The following is a 12,879-nucleotide window of genomic DNA, read 5'->3' on the forward strand; positions in this document are numbered from 1 at the left end:
GAGTGAAGCCAGCACTTAGCTCTTAAACTCTCCCAGAGATCAGAATAGTTTCCTTTTCTCTAACACCCCAAATCTTATACCAAGTAGAATGCACCCAGCAGTTAGGGCACATGGGAGATTACAAAAATCCTTGAGTTTAGCAAACACACATTCTGGACTCCAACAACCCAATTAAATAAAGCTTTATTAAGAATAGAAGGGATGAAGGCAGATGGACAAACAGCTCAAATCCACCTACACTGACCTAGGAACTTACAAACAGGCTTCTTACTCCTCTCATGAGTAACAGAGCAAGGACGGTCAGTTGCAGGGTTTCTTATGGTTGGCATTGGATGATGGAATGGACCTTGGTGGAAGAAACAGGGGGCAAAGGCTATATACCACAGCCCAATTTTGATGACTTTCTCCCTTATGTTGGTTTAACTGGCACCTGGCTCCTTGCTTAGTGGAAATCATCTCTAAGGTTTTTAAAATTTCCTGCAGACAGCACCTTTGTGGATTCAGGAGTTGGCTATGTACGTGCTGGCCTCGTTCTTGGTGTTTCTAACATGAAACTCTGGTTTCCCTTCAGACCATAGGAATATTTTACTAATGTGAAAATCATACCCATAAGCCACTGCTCATGACACTGAAAGATGATTTAGCATAGGAATAGAAAGGGGTTTGCTTTGATGTTACAAAAATGAAGCAGAGAGTAGGTTTTCACTTTCTGCTCTCTCCAGGCTCTTTCTTTCCCTCCCACAACTTGGCGAATAACAAATGGATGGAGAGAAAGGAGATATGCCATCTAGTGGAGCTAAAGAAATATAAAGCAGGTGTGTTTGTGTTGCATAACTGCAGGCAGAACCTTTTTTTTGTGGTAAAATATGAGGTATACTGATAGAAGTGCTGCAGGTGCCAGGACAAAAATACTTGCCATGAGGGACCAAAAAAGAGGTGCTGGTATTCTATACCAGTAAGTACTGTCTCAAAAAAGCCCTGGCTGCAAGAAATGACCCACTCCTGCATTACTACACAAAGGTAAAGTCAACATGTTCCTTGAAATATGAGATCGGTTAGTTTTCTTCCTCAGCATCAGGTGCGAAAACCTTTGGCCCTCCAGATGTTACTGAACTAGAATGCTCATATGGGGCGGATGGTTCTGTCACTTTCAGTTCTGTCACCTGCTCATTTTTCCATTCTCAAATTCAGTTCTCTGCATTTCTGCAGCAATTTGGGATTTTTTTTCTCCCAGGAAGAACCTATTATGATTTTTAAAATTGCATTTTAATGCAAATTTCTCCTGATAAACACATTTTGTATGCTGTTTTGACCACTGTTTGGTTGACCTTGGTTGGTTGGAAAACTACACCCCAAAATTCAGTTAACTGCAAATTTCAAAGGATGGCTGTGTTTTCATATTGTTTCAGAAAGTGCAAATTTGATAAATTCAGCTTTACATGCTACCTGAATCAAATATCTCCCCCATCCCTACTCCCATCATCCCTAGCTAATGGCCAGACTCACTGGGGCTAATGGGAGTTGGAGTTCACCCACTTTACTTCACTAAATATATCAGAAAAGAAGTTGGTCAACAGGCTGTGTTTGCTTCAGAATCCAGTCACAATAGGAGGATAATGCTGTTGCAAAGGATAACATATTTAATATTTAAGACTACTTTGAAAATACACAACACTAATAATATCATCCCCTTCTCATATTCCAAATGATAATTCACTCTCTCCACTTCCATAGCAACAAGCTGCAATGTTGATCTTCCATTATTAAATTTGAGAGCCTTAAACTAGGAAGCAGCTGTTCCTTTCCTTCATTCGTTCAGTAATGAGACACTAATACATCAAGACATTTACAGTGCATGTCTACTCTGAAGTAAGCCCCAAAGAGTTCAATGGGGCTTCCTGCCAGGTAAGTGGGAATACGATTGTAGCCTTAATCAAACCTCCTTCTTGCCTTTTCTTCATTTTCATTATATTACAGCATGCTGCATACATGCCGTTGTGGAAAGAATATGAAAATCACCAACACCCAGCTCCTTTGAATGGAGCGGAACTACATGATGTGTCTGCAGATTATCTTAGTGGACTGTCTGCCAATATAAATAGCATAAAGATATTGTGATAAAACCATGATGGAAAGACATTGGCTAAGCTAAAACCGCATGAAGCTAATCTCTTCATCAATGGGCTGCTAGATAATTATGAAAGAACACACATAAAAGATTGAGTACATGTAAGCACACCCACATATTCATATCAAAATGGTTTATTCTTCTTAAGCTTCCATTCAACAAAATAATCAATCTGTATTTTAAAAAGCCATAATACAGCAACAAGGATGGAGCAGCGGAAAACAGCAGGTTGCATGTATGTATTTTGCAAAAGTGTTCAACACACTGGAACGCCTGTTGAAGGGCTATTCTTGATTGGCTAGGATTACCTATGTGATTAGTATAGGAAACAATACTCCCACTCTGAAATGCTTTCACTTGGAAGGTTGCATATTGCCGTTCCCTAAGTCAGATTGCTGCCATATCTAGCAAGTGGTCACTCTCTTCTGGGAGGGCTTGGAGATGGTCAGAGATCTGTTTTTCCTTGGGGGTTTTAAGGGAAAGTGTGGGCAGTGGAGATGGGTCCATTAGAATGAACGGGACACTGTCCCACCAAAGTCAATCTGCCCTTAACCACTCCCACGTGTCAGCTTCCTTCTCTTCAGTTTCCCATGTTGTCCTTGTAAAACTCAGCAATAGACTGGGCACAAAACTAGAATGAGATGGCTCTGCTTGTCATTGACTCTGCCTACTGTCAGACTCCTTGCCATCCGTTCTGCCAATCTCAGTGGGGCCAACCATCATTGATGTCTTAGATATAGGGCAATCAGTGGCTGTATGACCCATGACCTCTACCTCTCTCTCTCTCTCTCTCTCTCTCTCTCTCTCTCTCTCACACACACACACACACACACACACACACACAGCTCTTTTTAAGTGAACTGGTGCATGAGGAAGTAATGAGCTTTGAATAATTTTGTGAACCAGCAGTGCTGAGAATGACATAAGAACCAAGAATGTGGTATCAAGGGGAATTTGAAGCAAATGCTGATAGCAAGCCAACCTTCTGTGTATAGGGAGAGCAGCTGCTAGGATGTCTAGCCTTAGCTAGCTTGTCCCTCAGCAAGCGTTCTCATCAGAAACTAAAAAGACCAGACCAGACAATATATGCTCTTTTCTCCCCATTTCCAGCCTCCCTTTTCAAGCATGAGTGGTTCGTAGAGGGAAATAATATTGGCAAATTTTCATATCATCTCTTTATTTTCCTCTCAGTCTTGTTTAATTAAGTTCTTGCATTACATCACTCATGTCAAGCAGCTGTTCAGCTGCACTGGAATAATCTCAGTGCCTCCAAAGCATGATCCAGTTGTCTGGGGGCTCGATTCAAATGAAAAACTATAGCTACATGCTTGGTTAGTTGGTGCAACTCTCAGCAACTATAAATTAGGAATTTAGAATTTGTGTGTGTGTAATTCTGAACTGACAAATGCTTAGAGTGGAACAAATGCCTGAAATTGTACACATTCAGATCATAGAATCATAGAACTGTAGAGTTGGAAAGGACCACAAGGGTCATCTAGTCCAACCTTCTGCAATGCAGAAACCTTTTTGCCTAATGTTGGGCTTGAACCCACAATCTTGAAATTAAGAGTCTCATGCTCTACCGACTGAGCTGTTTCACCAACTCGTTTTTCATGGTTTCCATTGATAATACTTATTAATTTCCCCTCTGCCAAAAGCTTTTTGATTACTAAAAAAGATGCTTTTGAAAGAACAAAAAAATCAAGCGGATTTGATGGGGTCACTCATGTGACTAAACCAGGAAGCATTATCCAGTTTCTTAATTGATCCCAGTGCCATCCAATACACTGCTGTATTTAATTGGTTACAGGGATAAGGAATCTCGGACCCACGGCCCAGTTGCAGCCATTCAGGCCTTTATTATCTTGTTCTTGGGACTTTCCCCAGCCACCCCACCCGACCCTCATCAGCACTGCTTTGCAACCTCCTTGGAGTTTTTGCCTGGCTGGAATGTGTCCTTGAACTCAGCTAATGCTCCTTGCTTGTCTGGATGGAGCATCGTGAGGAGTGTAAGAGGGAGTGTAAAATCTAGCCTACTGTGGAAAGGTAATGAATGCCATCCATTGCTCTGGCCATCTCCACTACTGTCATGTGCCCCCAAAGTGAATGCAGGCCTGGAGCTGAAAAAAGGTTCCTTGTCCTTGGGCTGCAATGATGTCATCCTGTTTACTCAATACTCTATTAGTGGGAATCACTATGTGACTTAAATGAGAAAAGACAGCAGTGCAGAATGAGCAGAAATAGGTGCAAAAGCATTTGCCTCCAGGGAAAACAATAATACAGAACAGAAAAGGAGGGGAGTGATTGTTTACAAATACTTTTTTTCTGTCAAAATATTTCTGCCCCACTGAAATTGTTGCTCTCAACCTGAAAGCTAGAGAATATGCAACACAGTTCTAATATTTTAAAAGTTACATTGCAAAGTATTAATTGCACCTCTTCCCACCTGTCTCTTTGGTGAATGAGCTTTAAAAGGGAAAAAATCACAACGCATGGCTCCTTTAGAAGCAAAATTGGTTTGTCTTCCTCTATTACCATTATCATTTGGGAGGGGTGCTGTGAACAAACTTCCCTGAGAATCATCAGTTTTGCCTCATCACACTACTCTTCTAAATAAGCACACCAATTACAAAAGTACGAAGTTCCCATCCCTGCTAAATGAGCATCTTTGGCTTATTAAATCACTTCAAGTACAATACCATATGGCTTAGGAATGCCTAATATGCCACATATTGCATTGCATAGTTAAATACAGATCAATAGCTAGGCAACAAGCCATACACGAGCATTCGTCAAAAACATTTAAAATCATTCAGTCAACTCAGATGGACACAATACTCTTCTCTTTCAAAAAAACAAACAAACCAAAGGCTTCTCTGCTGCAACCACTCGGATACTAACTGAACTCTGCAAGAGAATACCTCTGCAAAATCCCTACCTGTTTCAAAGGTAGGAAAAATTTCCTGGAGTAACAAGACTGAAGACATGGGAGCCCTAGACTTATTCCATGAGCACTCTCTTCACATAGTACAGACCAATTATCCGTGGTTACAGATTGAGTCTGTCTCGGAAAAAGCACAAGATTAAAAAGCATTAGGATTCTTTGTAGATTTGCAATGTTTTGTTACAGAATGGAATCCACTGAGAGAAGGAATAAAAATGCATTCCCAGGCAATAGAGCAAAGGTATACAAAAACACAGAGAGAATTGCAATTTTTTTTTAAAAAAAGCAAATGCGTCACATTGTACCCAGCTAAACAAGAAGATTGTAACTCTTGTAAGTTGTTGGAGAGAAGGGTAGGATCGGGTAAAAGGTTGCTTTTCACCAGCAAGCAACTCTTCTGAATCAGATTCTCCTTGTACTTGAACTTGCATTTAGGTAAATGTGAGAGATGCGTGCTCTGATATCCCGTACTTTTCTTTGTTTTTGTCAAATAACTCCTGGAGTTCCTGCAGATATTTCTCATGAAGTTGATTAATTTCTTCAACGGTAGGATTCAGATTCTGTTTCACTGCAATAGGGTTCCCAACTGCAAAATCAAAAACAAAATAAGAAAATCCCAGTGAGAGTCACCTGTGTCATTGCTCTGATCCAAATATCTAATGATCTTTCATAAATTGTAAGTGACCTCTAGAGCTATCCAAATTCTAAACTTTCCTGCATTAGCAGAGCATCACAAATGACCCTGTCAAATGTGGACAGTAGGAATATCTACCTATTGGTTTTTCAGTACCACTCACACTGAGGCATGTGGATACCCTTTACTATGTTGGTTTCCTGAATACATTTTTCAAAAATGGTTCTGTGTGATCTTAGTACTGCAGAGCAACAGCAATGTCCAAGGAGGAAATATTGGCAAAATTGGCGGGATCAGTGTCACCACTTCATCAGAAGCTGTTAACAAAGATCTATACAACGTTGCTGCTTACAACACTTCTTCATGTACATACATTATGAATGGCAATATCAATTTGCAAGTGAAAACAAACAAAATGAATGGTCACATGAGAAGTAAAATTCCCAATTTTATTTATTTATTTCGTAAAAATTATATACTGCTCAATTGTTTTTTGTTTTTTGTTAATCAAAGTGGTTTACATCCAACGAACTGCTTTTCCAAGCAGTCTCACATACTGAAGACAGATTCTTTTGCAGAAAGGAAGCCATTCTGAAAACAGAGTATGTCAATCTGTCCAAAGAAAATAAATTTGCAAGTGGGAAGGACTTCTGCTGCAGCTCTGTGAATTACAGGCAACTGCCTATTAAGGAATGGAAGTACAGTGGTACCTCGGGTTAAGTACTTAATTCGTTCCGGAGGTCCATTCGTAACCTGAAACGGTACTTAACCTGAAGCACCACTTTAGCTAATGGGGCCTCCTGATGCCACTGCTGCACGTTTTCTGTTCTCATCCTGAAGCAAAGTTCTTAACCTGAGGTACTATTTCTGGGTTAGCAGAGTCTGTAACCTGAAGCGTATGTAACCCGAGGTACCACTGTACTTTATTGGGCTAGTAAAATGGGCAAATTTTCCTTATTCAGTATTTATAATCAAATGACTGCTGCGATCTGAACAACCTGTTTCTTTATGGTGCCATCTAAACCTAGAACTAGTTTGTAAATTTTGGACACTATTATATGCATGGGATATGTTTACAAGTGCTCAAAGATACAAAGGCATACAAAACATCATAGAAGTTGTCCTTTTACTTACCTAGGCGTTCACAGTTTAAAATGACCAGTATGCCAGTTGATCTCCTTGTGTTCTTGTTTAACAGAACTGTGTCTTTGTTGCAAATTATTCTTGTATACTTTTCAGTTTCCAAAAGTTGGTTATTTTGTTCAATCACATCCACCCTGCATTTCTTTCTTGCTATTTTTAAATCACTTTCATAAAGCAACAGGTTGAATCAGCACCTGGAACCTGCTCCACCCTAAAAGGCTCATGCATCAAGTCAGTTTAAATTAAGCAGTCAGTGCACAAAGTAATGCACCTGTCCTTTTAGGTTCTAATGTTTTTGCAGTTAGCATTCTTTCTTTTCTTAGCCTCTTCTCCTCTCTCCTACACCTCCTCCAATGATCTCTAACTTGTATTTACAAATGCAAATCTACCTCTCAACATATTCTGTGGCGTATCATACTGTAGCAAGCAATATGCCACTTTTTAGAAGAGCACTTCTCTTAATCAAAAGTTGAGCCAGAAGTGGTTTTCAGTCCTCTCTTCACTCCTGACAAAAGTGGTTAGAACATATCTTATGATTCTGTTTACATTTTAAAGCAGCTGACATAATACTTGCACAAGACCTCAAGAATATGGTGTGTTGCTAGAAGTTTGCCATTTGAAAACTATGCAAAGTACAGGAATGGTGGAAGGCAATAAAGGAAAAAGTACAAACCGCTCAACATATTATCAAACTCCTGCAATAACCTGGTTTTGGTAGATAACCAAATGGGAATGTAAGTGGACATTTTTAAATCACTAATTATTTGGAGCTCAAGGAGACATGCATGGGGATTATTCCAGTTTATCTTCATAATTATCCTATATAGTAAGTTCAGCTGAAAGATAATGGGATCTGTAATCATGCTGGGATATAATGGGATCCACAATCACTGAAGTGTACCCAGTGGGCTTCTTGGTTGAGTACAGTAGGAATCCAAATCTCTCTGGTCCAAGTCCTCCTCCTCCTCCTTTGGCGATCACTCATATCTGAGTAAGATTGTCTTCCATGAACATGGTCTTAACGGTGAGTCTGTAAGTGACTGTGGAGGCCAGTTCTGGATCCACATGTCCTTCCATAGTGGGAACATAGGTTTCCTGGCAGGAGTTGATCATGGGGAGGTTTTGCCAAACGTGCCATCCTCTTAGCACGTTTCTCCCTTTCATCCTGAGTTTGAGCATCTTCAAAGTCCATGACAATTTTGGTAAAGGCTGTTCTCCAATTGGAGCGCTCATGGGCCAGAGTTTCCCAACTGTCAGTGTTTTATTGGATATGCAATCAAAGTATTTATTATCTCACTGCTGTTTTGAAGTTACAAGAGAGCTTTGGTGATTTTAATATATCATCTTATTTGATTTGTTGTTGCAGTTGTTTGGTTTGTATTTTACTTGTGAACTGCTCTGGGATCTTGTAAGAAGAGCAGTATATAAAAGGAAATAATAGTTAACACACATTTGGTCTGATCCACAAAGGCTCTTATGATGTTCTTAACACAACATACCACACCAACCGTACAACATAGGGATGCGGGTAATAAAGTATGAATTGAAGCATGTTATGTAGATTATTTTCTGCTGACAAATTCTATGAGCTACATATAAACACAACACAGTCAAAGGGCAGGGGGAGAGGAGGAAACCTATAAATAAAAGATCCGGAAAGAGACAAATGGTTATTTCAAACTTCCTCCTCTTCTGCATTTGCTGCTGTCAGAGCTGCCCAAGGTCCCAGCTCACAAAGGACCAACGCTGCTTCGTTGTTAGATACAAAGTCTTTATTGAAGTTCAGTTTCACTTCCAGAGCCGCAGCGCGCAGCTCTACGTCTCAACTGTTAGACCGCTGATGCTCCGTCTGAGTCTCCTCCCCCCTGACACCAATTTAAGATTCTAGCCTTACTCCACCTCTTCCTCAGTTCCTTCCGCCTCTGGTTCCGCCTGGCCGTTGGAGTCTCGCCCTTTCTAGCCTCTTCTGACGCTGAGTCCCCTGAGCCTTCCCCCTCCCTCCGGCGGGCTTTAGGAGCTGGTTCCCCATCCGGGTCTCCTGCTGTTCCCCGCGCCTGTACATTTGAACTTGGCGCGCACGCCCAGCCGGTAACTTTTCTCCTGACCGTTTCACTGCTGCTGCTGTCACTGCTTCCCCCTCTGGGGGGGCTAGCTGCAACTGACCTCCCCTCCGTTGGAGGCGTGGTCAGCCCTGACTCACTCTCTCTGTCCCTGCTGGAGGAAACGCTGGCCCTGACACATGTGACTCTTCCCCCCCACTACGCTCTGGTGGGGAAACTGGTCCCGATCCTCCACTGCTGCTTTGGGGTTCCCCTCTGGCTCCTTGTTTCTGGTGCGTCCCCCCTGGGACCCCCCTTGCCCTGACCATAGGCGCCCCCTTCTGGGAATCTTCTGATTCGCTGGAGAAGCTCATGGAATCTCTCGGGCCACTGTCATACTCCCCTACGCTGCCCTCGGATTCTTCCCCTTCGCTCTCCATTTCCTCTCTTCCCAGTGCTCCTGCTCCTGAGTCCCTGACAGGTGCTTAAATTGTATATGGAACCGTTTGCAAAGGCTAAGTGGCTACTATTTCTTGACACAGATTTGTATATTAAACATGTGCATATGAGATCAAAAAGAGAGAAAAAAGAACTTACCAATAGTGTGAACAGGTTTCCTGTAAGGCATTACGCCAAAGCTATATTGAAAGATTCCTCTGCCATGAAACAAAGGCAATGCAAACCCCATAATCTTCTGCAGTTTCTCTTGCAATGTTCTGAGCCTTGATCCTTTGGGGTTTGCAACTTGTTTGAACAGTTCATTTTCCCCAAAAGAAAACACTGGGACCAGTTGAGCCCTGCCAGAGAAAAGCAACAACGCAGTTGACATACTTCATGTCAATGGGTTGACAAGTATACCCATTTAAAGGAGCTGGACCATAAAGAAGGCTGATCACGAAAGAATTGATGCTTTTCAATTATGGTGCTGGAGGAGACTCTTGAGAGTCCCATGGACTGCAATAAGAACAAACCTATCCATTCTTAAGGAAATCAGCCCTGAGTGCTCACTGGAAGGACAGATCCTGAAGCTGAGGCTCCAATACTTTGGCCACCTCATGAGAAGACTCCCTGGAAAAGACCCTGATGTTGGGAAAGATTGAGGGCACAAGGAGAAGGGGACGACAGAGGACGAGATGGTTGGACAGTGTTCTCGAAGCTACCAACATGAGTTTGACCAAACTGCGGGAGGCAGTGGAAGACAGGAGTGCCTGGCGCGCTCTGGTCCATTGGGTCATGAAGAGTCGGACACGACTAAACGACTAAACAACAACAACAACAAATAACTTTGGCACTAAATTCATGTTGCTACTTACTGCCTCCTAGGAAAAGCTCAACAGGCAAGAGGACTAAGCCTCCATTTACGCAACTAAATGCATTATTAGTCCAGGACTAAACCAGGTTAGTCAGCCGGAACTCAGTTCTAGCACCTCTCAGGTGGGCGCCATTTCCATTCTAAGAGAATGAGGGAGGTGTTCATGGTGAGTTCCAGCACCTGTTTTTCTAGAAAAATAGCACTGCATACATCAGAGGTGGGTGGCTAAGCTTATTTTGGCCTGAGGGCCCCATTCAGCCTTGGCTAACCATGTGGAGACCACATGCCAGTGGGGACTATTGCCAAACCTAAGCATGGCCAGCCCATACGCTTGCATAAACATTCTGGCATGAACACAAAGGGCACATGCCCAGGCAGGCAGCCCTCTCCCCAGCCAAAATCAGTGAAGTATTGAGCACAGGGCAGAAAAAAATATTGCATAGGATTTTTACAAAATTGTAGTTGGCTGCCTCTTTTACCAAGATATAAAGTTAGAAATGACAGTAAATGCAAGAAATGTTGAAATCGGGAACAATAACCACAGGAAGGGAATGGCCCATAGGACTGCTGTTGGCTAATAGCTCACTTACAAAGAAATATTGCAAGCACACAGTAAAAAGAAAGTAATGAAACAGGAAGTTGCTACATGTGCAATTTCATACTTGCGTATTAAATGACTCATAGACATATAGAGGACAGCTCTTTTCTGTGTGTGAATATTTGGTTCTTGTTATTGAGGGGGGGTTCTATTTCACAACACTGCACTTCTTCCCTCGTTTTGTGGGGTGGAGGATAAATTTAATTCAATTCACACTCAAAGCCAAATTGATCAATTTCTCACTTTCCAAAACAATGTGGGAATTCTTCATAATTTGCACTTATCCAAATTCTGGGATGCAGTTCTCCAACCATTTACGAAAAGGCACATATCGGAGTGGGGGGTGGGGAGGGAAGAATATATTAGTGAAAATAACATACAAAAATGTTTTATATTAGGAGAAATTGTTTGCAAAAGTTGAAACTCCGTACAAAAATGTATTAGGAGAAATTCACATTAAAAGGCTAATGAATTTTCGTGATGATTTTAAAAAGTCACAGATTGCTGCAGAAATATGGAGAACTGAATTGAAGGTGGGGAAAATGAGAAACTGAGAGAACTGAAATTGACAGATTTTGTATGCAATTTTCTCTAGCAATTGTAACGCATGTCAACGCACATAGTAGCACAGCAGGTGTGCTTTCATACTATGATGTTACTTGGCTGGGGAACTGCATTGCAAAAGTTGGAGAATGCCTTGCAGACAACCCCAGTGCTAGAGACAGACAGACAGACAGACAGACAGACAGACAGACAGGTTGTGTATCCGCAGCAGTGACCAGAGGAGGGATGACTGCTGGGGAGGACTGCAGAGAGAAGAAATGCCATGGTGCATCTGCAGCAGCACAACAAAGCATGTCTATCTCATATCAGTCTCTACAGCACTGTAACTCTCCAACCATTTGACTTCACCCCCAAAGACGCACTCCTCCATTGTCTCCTGAGACAGACGGTGGCCAACGACAAGATATACTTATAGAATACTATCAAGTACAGTGGTACCTTGGGTTACATATGCTTCAGGTTACAGACTCCACTAACCCAGAAATATTACCTCAGGTTAAGAACTTTGCTTCAGGATGAGAACAGAAATTGTGCTCTGGCGGCGTGGCGGCAGCAGAAGGCCCCATTTGCTAAAGTAGTGCTTCAGGTTAAGAACAGTTTCAGGTTAAGAACAGACCTCCGGAATGAATTAAGTACTTAACCCGAGGTACCACTGTAGTCCATTTCATGTTTTGGGTACCTACATTCCATCTTATCTCAATTGACAAGTTCTCTATATTCCCAGTTAATGTCCTGTGTGTTACCACTTTATTCTTAATGGGTGAGGTCTACACATAGAACTTACCCATGTTTCAAAGCCACTTTAATGAACCCTTTCCTTTTGAGGATGCTAAGAGTTAAGCTTCCAGGACGGGCATCTAAAGACTCTTCTGCTCCTCCAATTACAATCACAGCAACATTTCCACCACCTTCATGGCTGAGCACATGAGACACACTCTTCTTGGATGCTGAAACCAGCCCTGAAAGTGTGCATAAATAAATAAATAACAGAATACCCAATCAGCGTTGCATGGAAACCATTAGTCAGGTGGAATGAAAAAATCTGCTGAAGTTAAATTTGTGCTCCGTACAGTAGCTAATTCTTTATTATAAACATGCAAACAGTCTACAAATGACATATTACATAATGCAATCTAATAGTCACTAATTTACCGTTTATTTTGAAATAATCCTGTATTAAGATTGTGCCCTTAATGAATCATAAGACAAATATAAATATGTTTTCTAAAAACTCATATTATAGTTTATTTAAATATCTACAACATAAATGATCAAATTATTTAATTGAATATGATAGCAATGGGGAAAGCTTTAAAAAAAATTAACTGAGGTTCTCATTTCATGTACTTAAAAGGGGCCCACTGACTCTCAAATTGCTCATTTCTCCGTCTACCTTCCCTTAAGCATACCAGCTCCATTAATTCTGTCACTAGCAAGAAAACAAATTTTATTGAAACTATTTTTGTTCTGTGGGAATTATGGGAGTACACCACTTAGCTGCTATTAATACTCTGACT

At 41.5% G+C, this 12,879-nt stretch overlaps 1 protein-coding gene across 1 annotated transcript in view; it reads right to left on the reverse strand.

Moving 5' to 3' along the window:
- Positions 1–2,246: 2,246 nt before the first annotated feature.
- Positions 2,247–12,879, reverse strand: part of MOGAT1 (monoacylglycerol O-acyltransferase 1) — a 28,106-nt gene continuing 17,473 nt past the window's right edge. The window contains 3 exon segments of the mRNA XM_083613845.1: positions 2,247–5,658; positions 9,486–9,685; positions 12,147–12,321. Of these exon segments, the coding sequence (XP_083469971.1) occupies positions 5,504–5,658; positions 9,486–9,685; positions 12,147–12,321 (530 nt within the window). The 3' untranslated portion in view covers positions 2,247–5,503.

The sequence above is a fragment of the Podarcis filfolensis genome (genome assembly GCF_964270895.1).
Source record: "Podarcis filfolensis genome assembly, chromosome: 5".
NCBI classification, from domain to species: Eukaryota; Metazoa; Chordata; class Lepidosauria; order Squamata; family Lacertidae; genus Podarcis; species Podarcis filfolensis.